The sequence below is a fragment of the Staurois parvus genome, unplaced genomic scaffold, assembly GCF_062004578.1.
Source record: "Staurois parvus isolate SC_StPar_1 unplaced genomic scaffold, SC_StPar_1.0 ptg000151l, whole genome shotgun sequence".
Classification (NCBI taxonomy): Eukaryota; Metazoa; Chordata; class Amphibia; order Anura; family Ranidae; genus Staurois; species Staurois parvus.
In genome coordinates, this window is record NW_028317947.1 from 8,484,746 (window position 1) to 8,506,958 (window position 22,213).

At 46.2% G+C, this 22,213-nt stretch overlaps 2 protein-coding genes across 4 annotated transcripts in view; one reads left to right on the forward strand and one right to left on the reverse strand.

Annotated features, from left to right (window-relative positions):
• RARA (retinoic acid receptor alpha) overlaps positions 1-22,213 on the forward strand; it is a 257,712-nt gene that overhangs the window by 68,586 nt on the left and 166,913 nt on the right. For all 3 annotated transcript variants that reach the window (XM_089674390.1, XM_089674389.1, XM_089674391.1), the window contains one exon: positions 2,911-3,389. In XM_089674390.1, the coding sequence (XP_089530516.1) occupies positions 3,212-3,389 (178 nt within the window). In that variant the 5' untranslated portion in view covers positions 2,911-3,211. The remainder of the gene's footprint in view (positions 1-2,910; positions 3,390-22,213) is intronic.
• Positions 20,058-22,213, reverse strand: part of LOC149463889 (protein kinase C theta type-like) — a 61,402-nt gene continuing 59,246 nt past the window's right edge. Inside the window, exons 4-6 of the mRNA XM_089674683.1 lie at positions 21,089-21,413; positions 20,660-20,788; positions 20,058-20,186 (exon numbers count right to left, since the gene is read on the reverse strand). Coding sequence (XP_089530809.1) covers positions 20,058-20,186; positions 20,660-20,788; positions 21,089-21,413 — 583 coding nt within the window. The remainder of the gene's footprint in view (positions 20,187-20,659; positions 20,789-21,088; positions 21,414-22,213) is intronic.

The window sequence follows — 22,213 nt, forward strand, 5'->3', positions numbered from 1 at the left end:
CCTCTGCCTTGTGCCCTTTACTCTTTTGTGCATCTCCTGTCTGGTACCATGTATTCTCTTGTGCATCCCCTGACTTGTGTCCTCTGCTCTCTTTTGCATCCCCTGACTGGTGCCTCCTGCTCTCTTATCCTGTGCATCTCTTGCATGGCGCCTACTGCTCTCTTGTGCATCTCCTGCCTAATGCCCTCTGCTCTCTTGTGCATCTCCTGCCTGGTGCCCTCTGCTCTCTTGTGCATCTCCAGCCTGGCGCCCTCTGCTCTCTTGTGCATCTCCTGCCTGGTGCTCTCTGCTCTCTTGTGCATCTCCTGCCTGGCGCCCTCTGCTCTCTTGTGCATCTCCAGCCTGGCGCCCTCTGCTCTCTTGTGCATCTCCAGCCTGGCGCCCTCTGCTCTCTTGTGCATCTACTGCCTGGCGCCCTCTGCTCTCTTGTGCATCTACTGCCTGGTGCCCTCTGCTCTCTTGTGCACCCCCTGACTGGTGCCCCCTGCTCTTTTGTCCTGTGCATCTCCTGCCTGGCGCCCTCTGCTCTCTTGTGCATCCCCACGGGTCCCCCCAGCTCTCCTATCTTGTGCATCTCCTGCCTGGCGCCCTCTGCTCTCTTGTGCATCCCCTGATGGGTCCCCCCAGCTCTCCTATCTTGTGCATCTCCTGCCTGGCGCCCTCTGCTCTCTTGTGCATCCCCTGATGGGTCCCCCCAGCTCTCCTATCTTGTGCATCTCCTGCCTGGCGCCCTCTGCTCTCTTGTGCATCCCCTGACTTGTGTCCTCTGCTCTCTTGTGCACCTCCTGCCTGGCGCCCTCTGCTCTCTTGTGCATCCCCTGACGGGTCCCCCCTGCTCTCCTATCTTGTGCATTTCCTGCCTGGCGCCCTCTGCTCTCTTGTGCATTCCCTGACGGGTCCCCCCTGCTCTCCTATCTTGTGCATCTCCTGCCTGGCGCCCTCTGCTCTCTTGTGCATCCCCTGACTAGTCCCCCCTGCTCTCCTATCTTGTGCATCTCCTACCTGGCACCCTGTCAACTATCTTTTGCTCCTGTCTGGCACCATCTATTTTCTTGTGCATCTTCTGCCTGGCACTCTCTACTCTCTTGTGCCTTTAGTTGACACTCTCTACATCTTGTAATGTGTCTCTTGCTTGGAAATCTCCACTGTCTTATGCATATATCTCTTCTCTGCTTTGCATGAGTCCCTCTGGTGCTCTGCACTTTCCTGTGTGTCTTTCTGGCGCTCTGTATTCGGTCCTGTATGTCTCTCTGGCACTTTGCCTTTCTCATTCAGAGTATGTGTGTGTCTGGCTGTTTTGGTTCTTGAACCTGTCTGCACTAGATCCCTCTTCCCTTTCTTTGTTTCTCTTGTCTCTTTCTCTCTCTCGTTCTCTTTTTGTCCGTATGCGACTGTCTGTCCCCGTCTTTCTTCTCGCATGTCTCTTCTGACAATCTCTTGATTTGTCTTGGCTTTGCAGTGTGTCTCTCCCCCTCCCTGTCTCTTTCTTGTTCTGACTCCTGTACAGATCTCCAATAGCCCCATTTTTCTTGGGTGGCTCATTAGCCCGGTGTAATTGAACTGTAAGGACGGGTCTTTTCTCACGCTGCTTTGAGATTTATGACCCTAGAAGCTCAGAATATATAAAAAAAAATCCTTCCAAATCCCCCTTCCCAGCTAGTGTGTAATCAGCATGATAGATCCACTGCGGCCCACACTGCAGGCTTCTTTCCTTGAGCCTACAAACGGGGATGGGGTAAGCTGGGAGAGAGAAAGAAGGGAGATGGTGGAGAAATGGCTAGATAGAAAGGAAATTCAGATATAGGGACAGGAATAACATGAGTTATTCAGATTTGGACCGGTGAACTGGAAATTCGTAATTGTATCTAATGCAAAAGCATGATTGGTATACCCAGGGGTGGGCAAAATGTTTTTTTTCCATGAAGATCATGTTAAAGCGAACCTGTCAGACAAATATGGGGGCTGCCAGTTCTGGTCTCCTTCAGTAAAGAAGAGTGCCCTGGCTGTTATGCTGACCCTCTGTTTTCAGCAAGTTCTGAATAAATGACCAAGAACAATTATTCATATTAAGAAAGCTATAGAAAAGTCAGAAGTCCTTAGTGGCATACTTGTTACAGGCCAACTGATTCAAAGTATTAAATCAAGTGTCAGCATGGCAGCCAGGCAACTGGATGTAGAACTGGCAGCCTTTGGTTTTCTGATGACAGATTTCCTGTAAGGAACCCTCATGCTTCTGTAAAGAACTAAAACTGATGAAAAAAACCACCTCCTACCCATTTGACCGCTTTGCCTTATGAGATTTGTCTGCCACAGTGCATACTAGACATACTTTACTTTGGATGTGTTTAGCAGATCCAAAAGATGTTACTTGGAAGGGGTAACCTTTGCCTTGCAATTATCAAGATCTTATGGATCTGTGCCAGGGTCCCCATCTTGTATCTTTCAGCTGGAGAAAAAAAATCTTGAGCTATCCATACATACATACAGTATAATATTTCGATTTCCCCTTCCAGGCTAAACACTGTGGATGGAGGAATCTTCATTGCTGGTGATTGTATTCAGGCAGCTTCAGCACTCATGGGTGCTTGATAATTTTGCACCCAGGTTCTTCAATTTCTAAATGGACTTTCGATGAGATGGGTGTTGCCAGTGGGGCCCACCAACAGCTCAAATCAGTAGGAATCATCTGAAATTTAAGCTGTGTATGGCCACCTTTAGTCTGTCTGTGTCTCCGAGGGACGCGACAATATCCTTTTTTCTCAGTCTGGTGAAATTTTAAAAGTATAGCATTTAAAAAAAAAAACTAGCAATATTTTTTATATTTGTATTGCTGTTCTTCTAATATTTCCACATTTCTAGGTTTCATAATCATGATCTCCATTCTAATGATTTTCTTTTATTGTCTTGCAGTGATTCCCGTGCAAGTCAAGTGCTGATCTCATTACAGAGGAGCCTGAAGTAGCTGGCTTTCTGCTCCGTGGTGTGCTGCATGTCCAAAGGCCCTTTCTGCATTTCAACTGGATTTGAGACATTTTTGGAGGCGTGTGTCGGAGCCTTTTTGGAACACTTATTACCTACTAAATCTGATCTTTGAAACTTGGATCTGCTGCAACTCTACGCTGGCGTTTGGGGGGTGCACCCCCTCTTTGGGTCATTTCTAGATGGAAATTCAAAGGGTCTGAGCCAGTCCAGAAGGCTGGACAATTAGGCAATGACTAGTAACGACTCTCCCTGCCCGCAAACTGGGCCAAGTCACATGAATGGATACCCCGTTCCTCACTATGCCTTCTTCTTTCCTCACATGCTTGGTGGTGTGTCCCCTCCAGGGGCACTGCCAGGAGTACAGCACCAGCTCCCCCTCAGTGGATACAGCACGCCTTCCCCAGCAAGTGAGTATTCCTTCTGTTACTTTTTCCTATAAATTGTTGAATTGCTGTACGTTTCCTCTTGACTTGTTCTGGATTCTTCATATATATCTTTATGGAGAATCCACAAAAAGGTAGATGATCAAACCTACAAGAGACCCTTCACAACCCCAAAGTGAACATTCTTACCAGTTGTAAAAATACTACATATCACCTGTTTTTCCCCAAGAGCCTTCTGAAGTGCTCAGAGCAGGGGCGGACTGACAACTCATGGGGCCCCCGGGCAATTGGGGATCATGAGGCCCCTGTGTCCTTACCACACTCAAAACACACCCAAAAAAGCCTATGAAAGGTACCAGGGACATCTTATGGAGCCCCCTACTGACCCCGGGCCCTCGAGCAGTGCCACCAGAGTTCCCCAATGGTCAGTCCGCCCCTGGTGCCGACCTCCATTATTGGAAGTGATGCTGAAATCTGTGTACATCTCAACATTCGTGTCATAAGGACTAACTGTAATCTAAAGCTGGAGTTTAGGTATGGCAATTTTTACATAGTTACGTTGGTTCAGCTTTGACCCATGTAAATACACCGATCATAACTTTAGGACCACCCATCTAATATTGAGTAGGTCCTCCTTTTTGCCACCAAATTATCCCCTTTTAGGGGGCAGTTTATGGGGCCCTCTACTGACCCCAGGCCCTCGGGCAGTGCCCAAGTGCTCGAATGGTCAGTCCGCCCCTGGCTCAGAGCATACCTATACCTAGTTGGAGCCTATTTCTACCACCATGCTCAGCAAATCTTGTAAAGTAGACCTTGAAGTAACTTTTCAACTCTGCATGAAAAGATTCCCGATTATGTCACATTATACAGCAATAGTATTGGTTTTCAGAAAGGCTGTATCTGGTATTATTTATTTCTCCTTGTGTCATAAACTAAAATTAAAAATTAAAAATTCCCAATTAAAAATTTAGGTCTGCCTTAAATTCTATGATGATGAACACCCCACCTCTTTAGGAGTCATACTCCACCACAAATCATAAGTGGAACCCAGACAGATCTCACAACCGCAGTCCTTCTAACACCTTTATACTTTGACTCTTTTAGATGGACTCGTTGTTTAATATCGTTCCTATTGCTGGTATTTGCTTACTTTGCCTTTTGTGTAGTTTATGTACTAACTTGAATGTTGCGTCTACCCCAGTTTTTATCATAGGAAACAGGAGTAGTAGAAAATGTCAGATCTCTCCTCCTGTAAGGCCTTGTTCACACCAAAATGCAGCGCAATTTGGGAGCTTTTCCCACACCATGTTCAAAATTGTGATCTGCTCTGCTGTGGGTGTCAATGTTACCTTAGGGTGAATTCACACATAACAGAGAGCTGCTGGAGTGCTTTACTGCTCTGGCAGCTGTCCATTTCATCTGCAGTATGGGGAAGTGTGATGAGTGATTCAGCGCATCACACAGCTCCCACCCCCCCTTTTTTTTTTTGTACAAATGTTTATGTGAAGTGTACAAAATGTACACATCATTCATGGCAATGTACTGCAGCATGATACGCTGCGGTGCCGTACTATATGAATGGGACACATAGGAAGCAATTGTGTCCATGTGGTGACAGACATTTAACAATTCAATCTGTGAATAAGCCCAAACGCAGGTCGCAAACACAATGCAATTGCTTGCACCGGATCATATGGTATGACAGTTGCAGTGAGTTTCCAAAATGTAGTTTGGGGCAGTATTATGGACAGCTTTGTACGTCAGTGTTAGCATTTTGAATTTGATCCATTCGGTAATCGGAAGCCAGTGGAGGGAATGACAGAAGGGGGTGGCGGAAACAGAGTGGTTGGTAAGGTGGATGAGTCTGGTCGCCGTATTCAGGATTGACTGAAGCGTGGATAGCCTGTGGTGAGGCAGGCCAGTGAGGAGGGAGTTGCAGTAATCGAGTCGTGATATGATGAGGGAGTGGATGAGTTGCTTAGTAGTTTCCGGGGTTAGGAACGTGCGTATTTTGGAGATTTTGCGGAGGTGGAGTCTGCATGAGTTTGTTAGCGATTGGACTTGGGGCTGGAAGGACAGATTGGAGTCTAGAATGACACCAAGTACTCTGGCTTGCGGGGTGGGACTGATGGTGGCATTGTTGGTCGTGATGGAGAAGTCGGGGGGAGGGGCGCGGGCTGGGGGGAAAACTAGGAGCTCAGTTTTGGAGAGGTTCAGTTTAAGGAAGTGGAGCGACATCCAATCTGATATGTCGTTCAGTAGGCTAGTGATTCGGGCGGAGACTGAAGGGGTGAGGCGAGGGGTCGAGAGATAGATTTGCGTGTCGTCAGCATAGAGATGGTAGTTGAAGCCGTGAGAGTGTATCAGTTGGCCAAGGGAGGAAGTGTAGATGGAGAAGAGAAGGGGCCCGAGGACAGAGCCTTGAGGGACCCCAACAGAGAGGGGGAGTGAGGGGGAGGTGGTAGCGTTATAGGTAACGCTGAAGGAGCGTTGTGATAGGTAGGACGAGAGCCAGGAGAGAGCAGAGTCATGATCCAAACTCCCGCGAGGTGGCAAAATTAATTTCTGTACAGACCTCTTTGTCTGGCTGGGTGTGATGACAATCTGACACATGGATATTTAGCTGTATTTCTTGACTGAAGGACCTACATTAGTGAAGAGTCAGACTTCCTTATAGTGATGTTACAGTCATGGGTGGTCGCAGGGGCGGACTGACAACTCATGGGGCCCCTGGGCAATAGGGGATCATGGGGCCCCTATGTCCTCGCCTACACTCAAACCACACCCACAAAAGCCTACAAAAGGTACCAGGGGCATCTCATGGGGCCCCCTAATGACCCCGGGCCCTCGGGCAGTGCCCGAGTTTCCAATTGGTCAGTCCGCCCTTGGGTGGTTGTGAATTTCTTACTACTTTATTGCTTAGGAGCGCCCGCGGTGTGATCTTCTTATCAACCGAGTTCCAGCTTTACACGCCTTCCAGTATGGAGTGTTCTTTCCCTGTTGCAACCAAATATTGGCACTCCTTTTGTTTCCTCTGTCTCACCTCATCATAGATTTAAGGGCCCATTCACATCACCACGCTACAGTAAGACACGCATTACCGTACGGCACGGGTGTCAAACTGGCGGCCCTGCAGATGTTGCCAAACTACAAGTCCCATGAGGCATTGCGAGATTGACAGTAACAAGCAGCATGGGACATGTAGGCCCAAGGAACGGGATCAGGGAACTGTGTATGAAGTTGTAATTGTGCGTTCTCAGAGCGAAAGTTCAAGGAAGAGACACAGAGCCACCCCGGGGTCTGTACTTGTCATCACAGCAAATTGTAAGTGTTTATGCATTTTTCTTCAACTAAATCATTATTCTATGGCTCAACTGAGATATATAGATCTGATAGATCCAGGGGCGGACTGATAACTCATGGGGCCCCCGGGCAATAGGGGATCATGGGGCCCCTGTGTCCTTGCCCAAACTCAAAAAAGCCTATGAAAAAGGTACCAGGGGCATCTCATGGGGCCCCCTACTGACCCCGGGCCCTCGGGTAGAGCCTGAGTTTCCAAATGGTCAGTCCGCCCCTGGATAGATCTGAATATGCCAGAAATTTTGCGGCTGTAGTACTACATGAAGGAGCCCATGTAACAGGCTGATAATGCTGCTAATTGAGAGGCAGTGGCTTAAGGTAACCATAGATGGATCAAAATATGGCCAGTTCAGTAGAAGTTTGATCCATGTGTGGCCTCTATCAATCAACTTCTATTGAATGGATCTGTTCCAAAAAAAACAATTCGATCAGTGTCTGCTGACCTGTGTGTTCTGATGGTGGAAGATTCCCCACACTGTGAGAATACAGTAGTGCAGTGGGGAGGATTCCTCTGTTCACCTCAATTGTGTGGATGGGGTAATTGGTTCAGTCTGAACGAAAAACAAAACATGAGACCTGTATAGCCAGCTGGCACCTGAAAATGCCGGGACTGATTGGTTCTCTAGGTAAGAAACATTGTAACAGATTCCCAAAAATGATTATCTTTAACCACTTGCCCTCCGCCCTATAGCAGAGGTACTGCTACAGGGCGGCAGGGCTGCTCAAAATCCCGTGAATATATACGTGATTTGCATTTCTGGGTAGGGGCTCATGAGCTACCCCACCCACACTGCTATTGGCAGCTAGAGATGTCACTCACCAGATCCCGGCCAGCAGTTCCTGGCCGGCACTCGCCGATCGCTGGGTAAAGCTGACAGGAGAGAGACCTATGTGTAAACAACACAGGACTCTATGCTGTCAGCATGGACATGCTGCTTTGTATCTGTCTGCACAGCCTGTCTCACTAGTAAAACACAGCACACAATAAAACACACACAGCACACAGTTAACCCTTTTATTGCCCCAGATGTTAACCCCTTCCTGCCCAGTGTCATTAGTACAGTGTCAGTGCTTTTTATAAGCACTGATCACTGTATTGGTGTCCCTGGGGATGTCAGTGGCAGTTAGTTCCCACCCAGTGTCAGAATGCCCGTCGCAGTCCCACTATAAGTCGCTGATCACCGTCATTACTAGTAAAAATTTGTAGACGCTATAACTTTCACATGAACCAATGAAGTTACATGTATTGGGATTTTTTTTGTTAGCAAAGACATGTAGCAGAATACATTTTGGCCTACATTTATGAAGAAATTAGATTTTTAAAATTTTTTTATTGGATATGTTTTATAGAAAAAAATTCAAAAATATTGGGGTTTTTTTCAACATTGTCGGTCTTTTTTTTTGTTTATAGCGCAAAATACCACTAAAAGAAAGCTCTAATTGTGTGAAAAAAGGACATAAATTTCATTTATATGTACAGCGTTGCATGACCGCTCAATTGTCAGTTAAAATAACACAGCACTGTATCGCAAAAAATGGCCTGGTCAGGAAGGGGGGCAAATCCTTTGGAGGGCAAGTGGTTAAAGGGCAAGTTCACCACCTTATGAAAAATTTAATGAACTTCAAATATCCTGGCCACCCCTCTTGACCGCACTGCACATAGCGTCTGTGATGCCCTGTGCTGCTGGTATAGCAGTCTGTAAGCCACAAAACGAGCCCTGGAGTGAGTATCCATCATAACACTTGCAATGGCCAGTGCTCGTTGGTCATCACGACCATGTGACTGCGCAGATTATTGAGAATCATTTCACTTCTTTTCTACCTTACTGAAAGAAGAAGCTTTAGATGTGCTTCTCATTGGTCAAGCACGATCACATGGCTGTGCTGACCAGTGAGCATTTGCCATTTTGAGTATTATTATTATAACAGTTTGCGCAGCGCTTTACAATATAAGGGAGACAGTACAATTACAATACATTTCAGTACAGAAGGAATAGGAGGGCCCTGCTCGTGGAGCTTACAATCTAAAGGAAGGGGGAGGTGATACAAAAGGTGATAGCTGCGGGGGATGATCTGGTGGAGGTGATTCAAGTACAGTTCTTAGGTGGAGGTGGGGTAGGCTTCCCTGAATAAGTGAGTTTTCAAAGATCACTTAAAGGCAGACAGGGTGGGGGCTGACCAGACATACTGTGGTAGGGAGTTCCAGAGGATGGGAGAGGCTTTGGAGAAGTCCTGGCAATACATTATGATGGAAATTCAGTCCAGAGCTCTGTATTGCCTTGTAAAATGTACTGACCACTACTTCAGTAGCATGGAGCATCATGCCAGCTATGTGCAGGGGGGCCTGGAGGGGTGGCCAGGATATTTGGAGTTAGTTTACGTTTTCATTTTTCCTGAAATGGTGAACGTACCCTTTAAGAAAACTGTTTATGTTGAGACATGATGCCAGACTTACTCAAAAACCATTCTAGAGTTTTTATATACACTTAATGGCGCAAACCCTAACACTAGACCATAAGGCATTGCATCAAGGCACATGTGTCACAGACACATTGTGTGAAGGGGCCTTAATGTTCATATATGCTCCTTCAGTGTTACCTATAACGCTGCCACCACCTCCTCTTCTTTCTGTATGGGGTCCCTCAAGGTTCTGTCCTTGGATCCCTTCTTTTCTCCATCTACACCTCCTCCCTTGGTCACTTGATAAACTCCCATGGCTTTAAGTACCATCTCTATGCTGATGACACACAAATCTATCTTTCTACCCCTCACCTCACCCCTTCAGTCTCCTCTCACATTACTAACCTACTAAGTGACATATTGGCATGGATGTCACTTCACTTCCTCAAACTCAACCTCTCCAAAACTGAGCTCTTAGTATTCCTCCCAGCCCGTGCACCCTCCCCTGACTTCTCCATAAATATCGGTAACACAATCATCAGTCCCTCCCCTCATGCCAGGGTACTAGGGGCAATCCTAGACTCCCATCTGTCATTCCAGCCCCAGATCCAATCGCTGACAAAATCATGTAGACTTCACCTCCGCAACATCTCCAAGATATGCCCGTTCCTAACCCCGGAATCCACTAAGCAACTTATCCACTCCCTTGTTATATCTGGCCTTGACTATTGTAACTCTCTCCTCATTGGCCTACCGAATCGCAGGCTATCCCCTCTTCAGTCTATCATGAATGCTGCTGCCAGACTCATCCACCTTACTAACCGTTCTGTATCTGCCACCCCTCTCTGCCAATCCCTCCACTGGTCTCCACTCAGTGTCCTCCACCCCTTTCTGCCAATCCCTCCACTGGTCTCCACTCAGTGTCCTCCACCCCTCTCTGCCAATCCCTCCACTGGTCTCCACTCAGTGTCCTCCACCCCTCTCTGTCAATCCCTCCACTGGTCTCCACTCAGTGTCCTCCACCCCTCTCTGCCAATCCCTCCACTGGCTTCCACTCAGTGTCTTCCACCCCTCTCTGCCAATCCCTCCACTGGTCTCCACTCAGTGTCCTCCACCCCTCCCTGCCAATCCCTCCACTGGTCTCCACTCAGTGTCCTCCACCCCTCTCTGTCAATCCCTCCACTGGTCTCCAATCAGTGTCCTCCACCCCTATCTGTCAATCCCTCCACTGGTCTCCAATCAGTGTCCTCCACCCCTCTCTGCCAATCCCTCCACTGGTCTCCACTCAGTGTCCTCCACCCCTCTCTGTCAATCCCTCCACTGGTCTCCAATCAGTGTCCTCCACCCCTCTCTGCCAATCCCTCCACTGGTCTCCAATCAGTGTCCTCCACCCCTCTCTGCCAATCCCTCCACTGGTCTCCACTCAGTGTCCTCCACCCCTCTCTGCCAATCCCTCCACTGGCTCCCAGTTGCCCAACGGATAAAATTCAAAACACTAACAATGACATATAAAGCCATCCACAACACTTCCTCAATTTACATATCCGATCTAATCTCTAAATATCACCCAAACCATACACTCCGCTCCTCGCAAGACCTCCTACTCTCTAGCTCCCTTGTCTCCTCCTCCCATGCTCGTCTCCAAGACATCTCCAGGGCGTCACCCATCCTCTGGAACTCCCTACCCCAATCTATCAGACTATCACCTACTCTACTTACCTTTAGGCGATCATTGAAAACCTATCTCTACAATAACCCTATCCCGCCCTCTGCTAATAATGGTATGCTCTACGCCTCCAACCACTCCATCCCCCACAGTTTTACCTATTGTACCACTCATCCCTCCCTCCTAGATTGTAAGCTCCAAGGAGCAGGGCCCTCCTATCCCTCTTATATTGAACTGTATTGTTACTGTATTGCCCCCACTATAATGTAAAGCTCTGAGCAAACTGTTGGCGCTATATAAATCCTGTATAATAATAATGATAATATATGCAGTAACATGTAGCTTGCTTTTCAGGATTTGTGTTCATAAGTAAGTTCCTCTACTGTTCCTTGTGATATTCAGAGTTCTTGGGAGACACATATGATGGAGTTCTCTGGGGGTCCTCACAGGGGCACAGATGGCTCTGTTGTGATAAGAGGTGGGTCTTATTGTCTCTGCATGTGATTGATTTACCTGTTGTGCTGGGGGGATGAGTACAGGACATTTGGATTAGGTAGGGGGGTGTTCAGCTCATAGCTGGAAGCTCTCCCCTCCTCCCCATCCTCATTTTTCACTGGCTTTGTGACACTACTAAGTGCAAATCTTTCTGCTTTGATTAAAGTCTGAGAGACAGTAGCTGAAAAATGGGCCGCAATTCATTTTAATATCACGGCTTCTTAAATTTGCTTTAATCTATTCCCTTCCTCTCCCTCCCCTTCTCTCTATTCTCCTTGGGGCTTTCTGCTTCTTTTCCGTGCCGGTATTGGTTGAACTGCAAGATAGCAATGTTGGCTTCTTGTTCAGAACTGAAACAGAGGTGAGTTGAGCTGGAATGCACCAGGTTGCTGCAAACATCTCTCATCCCTGTGTTAATCCAGGCAAGGCTCTATTTACCATAACTGGTGTCTAAAGCTGGCCACCCACCTAAAGATTTGTGTCTATAGATTGGCAGATTGCCCCATCCACGCTAAACCGCATGAATGTGAATCTTGCGCTGACTGCTTTTCTATAGCCTGCACCCGTGACTGTCAAAATGCGCAAACAATCTCTGCAGCGAATTGGCTTGATATGTTCAAAGCTGACCATACATGGATCGAAATTCAGACGGTTCAGCAGGGACTGGTCGAATTTCAATCCATGAATGGAAACTGGTTGAATAGAAGATGATCTACCGATCAACTTCTGTATAACCGCCCTGTTCCAAAAAATCCACTCAATCATCGGTGTATTCTGATGGCAGGGAAGTATCCTCAGTTATACTTATCCATGTTCCTGTCAAGGTCCTACCTTTTCCCAGAGGTTATGTTTCTCCATGTGCTGGCATCCATGTTGGATTTCTGCAGAGCATGATGGGAATCTTTTATGCCTTCTGGTCTCCGAGGTTCATCCCCCAGAGGGGTGTGGCTGATTACATATAAGCCTGTTGTCCGCACATGCCCTTTGCACTTGTGTTGCTATAACTCTGTTCTCACTCTTGTGACTCTCCTGGAATCTGACTCGGCTTGTGACCTGACCATTCTTTGTGTTCTCCTTTGATCTGACCCTCCGTTGCTGAACTCTGCCCGTGACCCGTGATTCTCGTCTGCTGTCCTGTACCGTTTTGTCCCGTTGTTGTCGACCCGGCCTGCCTGACTACTCTATTGTCTTTTCCACCAGCTACACGCCATTGGCGGCGGCCATTACCGCAACTGAGGTGTCTCGGGGGCCGCGACCTGGTTCCTGGCTGCGTCAAGTCCATCCCCACCATCAGGGGCCCTGGTGAAGGGCAGCCTGGGACTTAGACTCCGCGTCCTGGGGGACTTCGGTCTGTGGGTGGTGGTTGTCACCAGCCAGTACATTACATTGTTATTAGGTCTGCCTGTCTGTTCTTCAGCTCCTGCCCTGACAGTTCCTTGCCGACAATAGCCATTATTAGACTGGGGTAGGCTGGCAAGTTGAACTGGATAGTCCTATTTTTTTTACTTTGTGATGCCTTTCATGTTCACTGTTTAAAAAGTCAGTTATAGACCTGGGTAGGTGACCAGGTTTTTCTTTGTATGTTAATTTTGGAGGTTCAGTGGGTGCATTGGACACCCTAGCTGCCGTTGTGCTACATGCTGGGTGTCAGGTGCGTTCCCATGACCTTACTGAGGGGTGGACTCCCTCAGGTTCACCTGCCCTTGCTTCTATCCATTTAAATGCATGTGCCTCCATTGTGAGGACTCTCAAGATTTATAGAGTTAGGACCACAGATATTCAGGGTGCCGTGATGTGGCTCTGTGGCTTACGTATGTATTTGCAAATGTGTGCTAACTAAACCCCTTTTTTAAACGCATGTTCTTAGACAGGTTAATTTGGTTTTTGATAGTTGGCTAACTGGCTGGCAGTTTGAACTGGCTTTCTTATCCCCCTCTTTTGATAAGTTATACTTATCCATGTTCCTTGCCGACAATAGCCTTTATTAGACTGGGGTAGGCTGGCAAGTTGAACTGGATAGTCCTATTTTTTACTTTGTGACGCCTTCCATGTTCACTGTTTAAAAAGCCAGTTATAGACCTGGGTAGGTGACCAGTTTTTTCTTTTTTTCTTTGTAAGTATCCTCATTGTCCGATTACAAAGAAACCGCAGGGAGGATTCCCCCGTTTACCTTGAATGTGTAGATGGGGGAATCGGCCCTTTTTTTTTTTTTTTTCTTCTTCGTTCAACCTGCTAGATGAACGAAAAAAAAAATGGACTCATCTATGGCCAGCTTTAAGTGTGTGTAAGTACAATTGTACATGTAGCCATGTAACAGCCGTAAATGTGCCCCCACATAGTTTTGTGATCTCATGAGCACCCTGGGAACCCATCGAAAAAGGGATGGCCATTGGGTGGTGGTAGCCTCCAGTTTTCAAACTTGAGTATACAAGAATACAAGAACATATTTTTGGGTTTACCAACCACATTAGCATATGGTTTGTGCTGAAGACAGTCTTTGGTTAGGCATCTTTTTATTGTGTTTTCACGTTGAATTGCTCTCATTTTCAACAGGTGTACTTGGCTAACACAGCATCAAGTATATGTAACCATTTCTTGGTGGCACCTAATGGAGAAGCCGTTACTCTGCAGCCTTGCACAGCTTCTCCCGTTAGGACCTGTAGCGAAAAGCTTGCGTTCGAGCAATCCTGTTTGGCAGGATCACTGCCTGGAGTGGGCCACAACACCTGCTCTTTGTTGCCCACTGATCTGAAGTCTGTAATTAGAGGTGTAAATACCGCGGCTATGTTGAGGGGGGGCTTTTAAAAGTAGTAGTGGAGCTGCCATTGCTGACTGTGTTGGAAGGTCCAAGCTTCAGGGTTGTCCTCTTTATCCTCCTTTGATACTTGGTGAGTCGTTGACCTGGAACAAGCATGTGTATATCACATGTCAGGTATCACCTGATACGCCCATGCTTACTCTAGGGTGGTGACCCAGAAAGTAACAAAAGTATGTAGAAAAAAAAAGTCAACAATGGCAGCTTCCATATTCCTAAACACATTTCTTTTATTAGACAGGACTGTGTTTTATGGGGAAGACACAAGTGGGTCCATAATTTCACATTTGCTTCTACGGCATGATGACTGAGCCATAGGGGTACAACTGGCTATTTATGTGTATGAATTCACTGGGAACCTTTGCTGTACGAGTACGAGGTCTAAAAGCGCCTGAACGAGGCCATTAGATCCTATTGAATATATACAGTAAGCTGCATTCTCTGAAATATTACCCCAGCCTACAAAATGTCAGGGTGTTTCTATGTGTGCACAACGATCAGTCACAGAGCAGAAGGAGTTAGCGGGGTACCATTATTTTCCCAGCCTGAGGCGGCAGGTCAGCGGTGAATGATAAATACTCTGCTCTTCTACTGATTACATTTACCACTGACAGATTGCGTATCAGCAGCGGAGTAATCAGCGTCTGCTGGGGAGAGGGGCCATCCTGAGTGTCAGGGGACTTCTTTCTATATAAGCCCTGTCATTATAACTCCATTAAACTATAGCTGCCAATATTCTCCAATAACTCCTCAATACGAGAACTCATTCTGCTAGGAGTCTGCCGGCGCTGGGGGTGTCTTGATTGAAAGTATCTAAAAAAGAATGATTTGTGTTGGGGGCTGTGGGGCGAATTTAAGAAACTAGGAAATTCGCCAATAGAGATGAAAGCAACTGGGAAGGTTTTTTTTCATTTTTTTTTCTTCGAACGTACAACCCCAAATCTAAAAAACTATCAAATCTACATAAGAACAGAATGCAGTATTTTATTCACACTAAAATATAAAAAGCATATCAAATGGTTAAACTAAGAAAATGTATGATTTTTAAGAAAAAAAACCCGTAATTTTGAAATTGATGGCAGCAACGTGTCTCAAAAAAGTTGGACGAGGGCCATGTTTACCACGGTGTAGCATCCCCTCTTCTTTTAACAACAATGTGGGAACTGAGGAGACCAGTTGCTGGAGTTTGGGAGAAGAATGTTGTCCTATTCTTGTCTGAGCATATGCAGCTCTAAAACCTGGATATATCTTTCAGCATTGATGGTGCCTTTCCAGATGTGTAAGCTACCCTTTCCAGATGTACTAATGCACCCCCGTACAATCAGAGATGCAGGTTTTTGAAATGAGGTCCCTCTCCTCTTTAGTCCAGAGGACACGGCACCCATGGTTGTCAGAATGTCACATTTAGATTGGTCTGCCTACAAAATAGTTTTCCACTTGGCAACAGACCATTTGAAATGAGCTTTTGCCTAGAGGAGACGGCGTTTCTGGATCATGTTCAGATATGGATTCTTCTGTGCACGATGGAGTTTTAACTTTCATTTTTGGATGGTGCGGTGATCCGTGTTCAGACCATGATTTCTGGAAGTGTTCCTGAGCCCAGCAGTAATGTCCATCACACAATCACGTCTGTTTTTAATGCAGTCCCATTTGAAAGCTCAAAGATCACGAGCATCCAATATTGTATTTGGGCCTTGTCCTTTGCACACAGAGATTTCTCCAGATTCTCTGAATCCTTTGATGATATTGTGTGCTGTAGACAGTGGTGTATTTTGTTTTTGTGCTGCCCTAGGCAACACAGAAATCGGGCGGTCAGATTGCTCGCCGCATTATAACAGTCCCATTATAAGTCGCTAATCACCATCATTAGTAGTATTAAAAAAAAATCCAGTATATATATATATACCATAATTTGTAGACACTATAACTTTAAAGCAAACCAATCAATATATACTTGTTGGGATTTTATTTTTACAAAAGACAGCAGGAATCATTTTGGACAAAATTTATAAAGACATTTGATCTTTTTTTGTTATTTTTTTATTGGCTATGTTTTATAGCAGAAAGTAAAAAAAATATTTTTTTTCTTCAAAATTTTATATATCGCAAAAAATAAAAAAATCCGGTGGTGATCAAATGTCATCAAATGAAAGCTCTGTTTGTGGGAAAAAAATATATGAATTTAAATTTCATTTGGGTACAGCATTGCAAGATCATGCAATTACCAGTTAAAGTAGTGCAGTGCTGAATATCAAAATATGGCCTGGTCATGAAGTGGGTAAACTTTTCAGAGCTCAATTGAATATAAATCCTGTATAATGATACTAATAAAAGTAAAATGTAAGGCAAACGTTTAACCTTTTTTTTTTATTTTGGATGGAGTAAGGGAGGGTTATAACCCCTCCGTTTTTTTTCGCTGTTCCCCCATTGGGGAGATTTCCCTTCACTTGTCCCATAGCCAAAACAGGAAGTGGCCAAAAATGTAGGACTTTCTTTTACTTCAGTTAACAGGACAAATAGAGAGGGTGAATCTCCCTAATGGGGGCACCGATGCAATAAAAACTGCAAGGGGGTCTAATCCCTCTCAACTCTATCCAATACTAAAATAAAATGTTTTGTCTTTAGGGACACTTTAAAGTGGAACTCTGCCCAAAGCTCTGTTGTTCACCAGTGTCCCCATTGGCCCCTCTTCACTTCTGGTTTGGGGTCACTGCCCCTGCACTCAGGTGCTCTCAGTAGGTCAGACATGGAGAGGAGATGGTGATGGGTTCTCAGTACAGACCAGAAATATGACAAAGGCACTGACCCCGATTGATCATTTCTCCGTATCCTCCCCCTCCCGGGTGTGTGCTGTATGTGAAGCCCAATATAGCCGGTTCCTGTGGCAACCCCACACCCGTTACCGCTTCCTTGAGGGGGTCACCCTCCACCATGGTGCTCTACTCACTGACCGGCATCAGCGCTCCATACGTACAGTCATGTGGGCATGGAAGACAGGCTCATTCCCACCGATCATTTCTGTCAGATGCATTGCTCGTCTCCTCTCTAATCGAACGTGTTCTAGGGAGTCCCCACTGACAACATGCGACCCCTGACGTGCACCTCTTAGATTGTAAGCTCCAAGGAGCAGGGCCCTCCTAACCCCCTTGTATTGAATTGTTGGCGCTATATAAATCCTGTATAATAATAATGTGAAAGATGGGCATCCTCAGTCACTGGCTGCCACGCTGTCACTTCTGCTGTGGAGTGGCACCAACGCCCCCCGAAAAATGCCGCCCAAGGCAAACGCCTTGTTTACCTTGCAGCAAATATGCTCCTGACTGGAGATGATGATATATTTCAAGTCTTTGCAAATTTACGTTGAGGAACGTTATTCTGAAATTGTTTGTTCTTTTTTTTAGACGCAGCTTTTCACAGATTGGTGAACCCAGCTTTACTTTGAGACTCTGACTCCCTAAGATGCTCTGGCTTCAATGCTTTCTTTCAGTGAGTCAGAAAGTACTGTAATCTTTGGGCCATCATGATAGTCAGGACACTCCATAATTCTCTCTATACAGGCTTCACTTAATACTGAACACTCTGGAAAATCTTTGCATACTCCTGATTATACTATGTTGCTCTTCATAAACCGCAAAGTATTTGTTTATAACTTTATTAGTCCACTTACACCAACAGTTTAAATGTTAATTCTTCTTTTTGCAAAAATTTTTAAACACACGCCACACAGATTTAAACCCCCCCCCCAAAAAAAAAACGGATATTCGGTTACGGGGCTAGAGGATGCACGATGACGTCCCACACTTGTGTTTCATTCAGTGGAGGCACCAGGGGATAGGGGGTGTTTGGGTGTGCTATAGCACCTTCAAAATTTCCCCATCCATTGCCTAGGTTTCCAAACACCGGTACATTCACAGTGCAGTGCAGCCTATACCTGTGTACAGGCACCGAGGTGTGTACTGCAGCTGCTCAACCTCCTTCCTCAGCCAATAATGTGCCGTGAGACACGCCGGAAATGCCCCCTCTTCCCTAACTGTCGCATTGAATTCAAACCTTGCCCAGGAGGAGAGCAAGGGCCCCTTTGCACCCCACTGCTCCACATCCATATCATGCAGAAGGAAGTGAGCCTGACACCAGCAAAATAATGTGTCTGTGATTAGCGCACTATGCTCTTGTCTTTGACTAGTTGGATCGGCGATCCCCACCCCAGAAGTCATGGCATCAAAGGGTATGTGTGGGCTCATCTTTACATTCCTTCTCCCAGTCATAGCTTATCTTCTTGTGGGTGACCCCCCCCCCCCCCCCCCCCCCCACCTCCCCAATCTCTTCAGTTCTTTACCCTCTTTGTTTATACCTTTCCACTCTCATAGACACCAAAGATGGGACTTTTATATTCTCAGTGACACCAAAGATGGGACTTTTATATTCTCAGTGACACCAAAGATGGGACTTTTATATTCTCAGTGACACCAAAGATGGGACTTTTATATTCTCAGTGACACCAAAGATGGGACTTTTATATTCTCAGTGACACCAAAGATGGGACCTATTTTATTCTCACTGACACCAAAGATGGGACCTATTTTATTCTCACTGACACCAATGATGGGATTGATTTCATTCTCATCGACACCAATGATGGGACTTATTTTATTCCTACTTTCTTTTAGTATGTTGTGGTGTTCTGTGTCGGGAGAAAATCTGAATGAATACTCTGAATGCACACTGCTATACGTCCTTATACATGTCTAGCAAACTTTCCATAAAAGAGGGATGTTTGGTTCACATATATTGCAATACATGTTTAAGCTGGCCAACTGCGTCAAAGTAATCCCTCTCTGGCCAGGTTTTTTTTTTTGTTTTTTTTTTCCCTAGACATACAGAGCAAAGCTTAGCGGTTCCAGTAGAAAAACTCTGCACCTACAGGGAAAAAATTCTTGGCGGTTTCACTGTGACACAGGGCACAAAGCTTAGTGGTTTCTATTAAAAGGAAACGCTGTAGGTGCAGGACACAAGTTCTTGGTGGTTTCTTCTGTATGTATAGGACTTGATGATGGGATGTTTTGCAGGTGAATTCCATAATGCACAGTTGATCCAGAGGAAGGCAAAAAAACCCTTGTGCAGCATGGTGTAATTTGCTCCAATAGGGATAAAAATTCCTTCCTGACCCCCGAAGGCGATCGGATTACTCCCTGGATCAACCATCTGTGGTGTAGAGTAAACAATGTTGCTCTGCCCACCCACCCTGTCCCTGCTGTCCCTACTTCCATGGATGCTGAGCTGTCAGTGTGCACATAGCCTGTGTAGTGGCTTTGAAATCCCTGCTCTTCTTCTTCTATTCTGCAACGCTTCCAGGACGGATCAGTGAGATTTTGATTGGTCACCAGCACAGAACATTGCTCTGATCCGTCCTAGAAGTACTGCAAATAGAAGAGGGGGAAGTGCAAGGATTTCAAATCCCCGGACCACTACACCGGATCCGTGGGCACTGACAGCTCAGCACCCTGGGAGGTAGGTACAGCTGAGGGTGTACGATGTTAGCTCGTTTTTATTCTGTGTACATACAGAGCAAAGCTTAGCGGTTACAGTATAAAAACACTGCATCTACAGGGAAGAAACAGGTTTCACTGTGTCATGTGACACAAGGCACAAAGCTTAGTGGTTTCTATCAAATAGGGAAACACTGTAGGTGCAGGACACACATTCTTGCTGGTTTCTTCTGTATGCACAGGATTTCAGCCTTAGGTGATGGTACATTATGGAATTCACCTGTTGATCCAGAGGAAGGCAAAAATAAACCCTTGTGAGGCATGATATAAATGGGAGAAAAATTCCTTCCTGTCACCCGAAGGCGATTGGTGGATTACTTGCTGGATCAACCGTCTCTGGTGTTAACAATGGTGGTAGCATTTCTGTGATATTCACAAATTGTCAACTATAGTCGTCGTCTTCTGCCCATTCACATTGGTGCCCACATGCTGTTGATGTATGTGAACATGGATAAGTGTATCTCTTGTCCTGGATTCTTTGATAGTTTGGGCATTATAGCAGATTGAGAAAGTCTGTCATCCATTTCCATGTCCATGGGCTGTAAAAAGAAAACACATAGGTCATATTCAGTGTTTATAGATCTCTGGTCTTATTGTTCAGTAATGACCAGCTCTCTCAATACAAACTAGAGCCGATCTCTTCTTCCTCATTTCCATGCAGTGGGAGAGCAGATAGGATACAAATCTAGAGGCAAAATATGTGCCTATACCCAGTGCTTCCAGCACATCGTGATGGCTGACTTCACATCTTATAGACCTCATAGAGATGATATCATGTACCTTTGTACCATCTCAGGTCAACTGTCCCAACTGTGCACCATTGTGTCTGGTGCATTAAAAGATATGTTCTTATCTCCTCTCATGGAAAAGGGATCAGTCGACTGATTAGTCTGTGAGATTTTCCTGCAGGCTGGAATATGTGTGTGTTCCCTACATTATCTGTAAGGACACAGCATTGCTCCAGTCTGACAGATATATAGTAATATCATCCCATTAGGATTTGTGTACTTACCATTTCCTTCAGGAAAGGGGATGGTACTTTTCCTTCCTCTAGTTCTTCCCAGTTGTTGGATTTCATGAAGATGTGGGATCTGATGTCTTCACTGATCCCTAGTCTCTCCTCCGGATATCTGCAAAGCAGCTATAAAATAATGAACAGTTATCTATGAGGAATTGTGTACTTAGGTAATAAGTTACTTCACTTGGCTCTAGATAGCTTAGGAAAGAACTCTGACTACTGTGTGTCTCTTCCTGGACGGTCCTTTCCAGTTCAATAGAGCATGATTGAAACTTTGCCATGGGACAGCAAAGCCAAACTACCCAATAGTCAAGCCGATGACCGGACTTGTGAACAAACCTACATTATACCCCTAGAGCAGCAGCAGTAGGCCCAGAAGCCTTTCCTGTGGCTATTTAGAGTTAAAAAAGGTCTCCTACTTACTCCTTTTATAAAGTCCTTCAGGTCCGGGTCCATGTCACGAGGGTAATGGGGATGGCTGAAGTTCACTTCTCTCCTGTATTGATCAAAGTCCCTTCTTTTAAATGGCAGATACTTTGTGGCTAAGACGTAAGTAATGACTCCCAGTGAAAACCAGTCGGGTTCAAACTGGTAAAAGTCATTGTTGACAACCTCTGGAGCCATGAATCCAGTGGTTCCAGCCACGCCAGTAGCTTTTTTATCCCATAGGCCGCATATTGCCAGTCCGTAATCGGCAATGCGGACATGTCCTTTTCTATCGATTAAGATGTTATCTGGCTTGAGGTCCCTGCAAAGAGACTGTTGGTGTCATGTACCACCTGGCGGTATCTCTAGCAACCCACAGGACAGAATTCCCCAGGGCGCGGGGTCTAAGTCCCAGTCTGTTTATTCACCAGGGCCCCTGATGGTGGGGATGGACTTGGAGCAGACTGTGACCAGGTCGCGGCCCCTGAGTGCACCCGCCCGTGGTAGAGGGAACCGCCAGAGGTATGTACTGGAAGAGAGCCTGATGTGAAGAGGCGGATATACCTGGGCAGCAGTGACCGGATCCGTGCAGGATGGATGGATGGCAGGGTAATGTAGCGTAGTCAGACGGGCCGGGTCGGTAATAGCGGAGACAGAACGGTACAGAGCAGCAGACAGAGAGTAGTCGGGTCCCACGCCAGGTCCAGCAACAGGAGGTCAGATAATCAGGGGTATGCAGGAGAGTAGTCAAACGAGCCAGGGGTCAGAGCTGGAGATGGTCAGCAAAGGTCAGGATCAAGCAGGGTCGGCAACAAGGTCAATCAGCAGGAAAAACGAGCAGGACAGATAATGAAGACCATACGCAATTTGAGTCTATGCAGGGCTGGTTTAAATAGTGCGCCCTGCACTGTCATTGGTGCCAGGCGCGTGTCCGTGATCGCTAGTGCACATATGTGGCCGTTGCCGCAGCTGCCTAGGTCCTAGCGCCCGCCGGTTAGTGTATCGGCGTTCTGCGCATGCGCAGACCCGCGCGCTGCCGCGATCCCTGACAGTTAGTGTCATCTTCTGGTACGCATCATCTGAAACAGATTTATAGAATCCCTTTACCGTCAACAACTGATA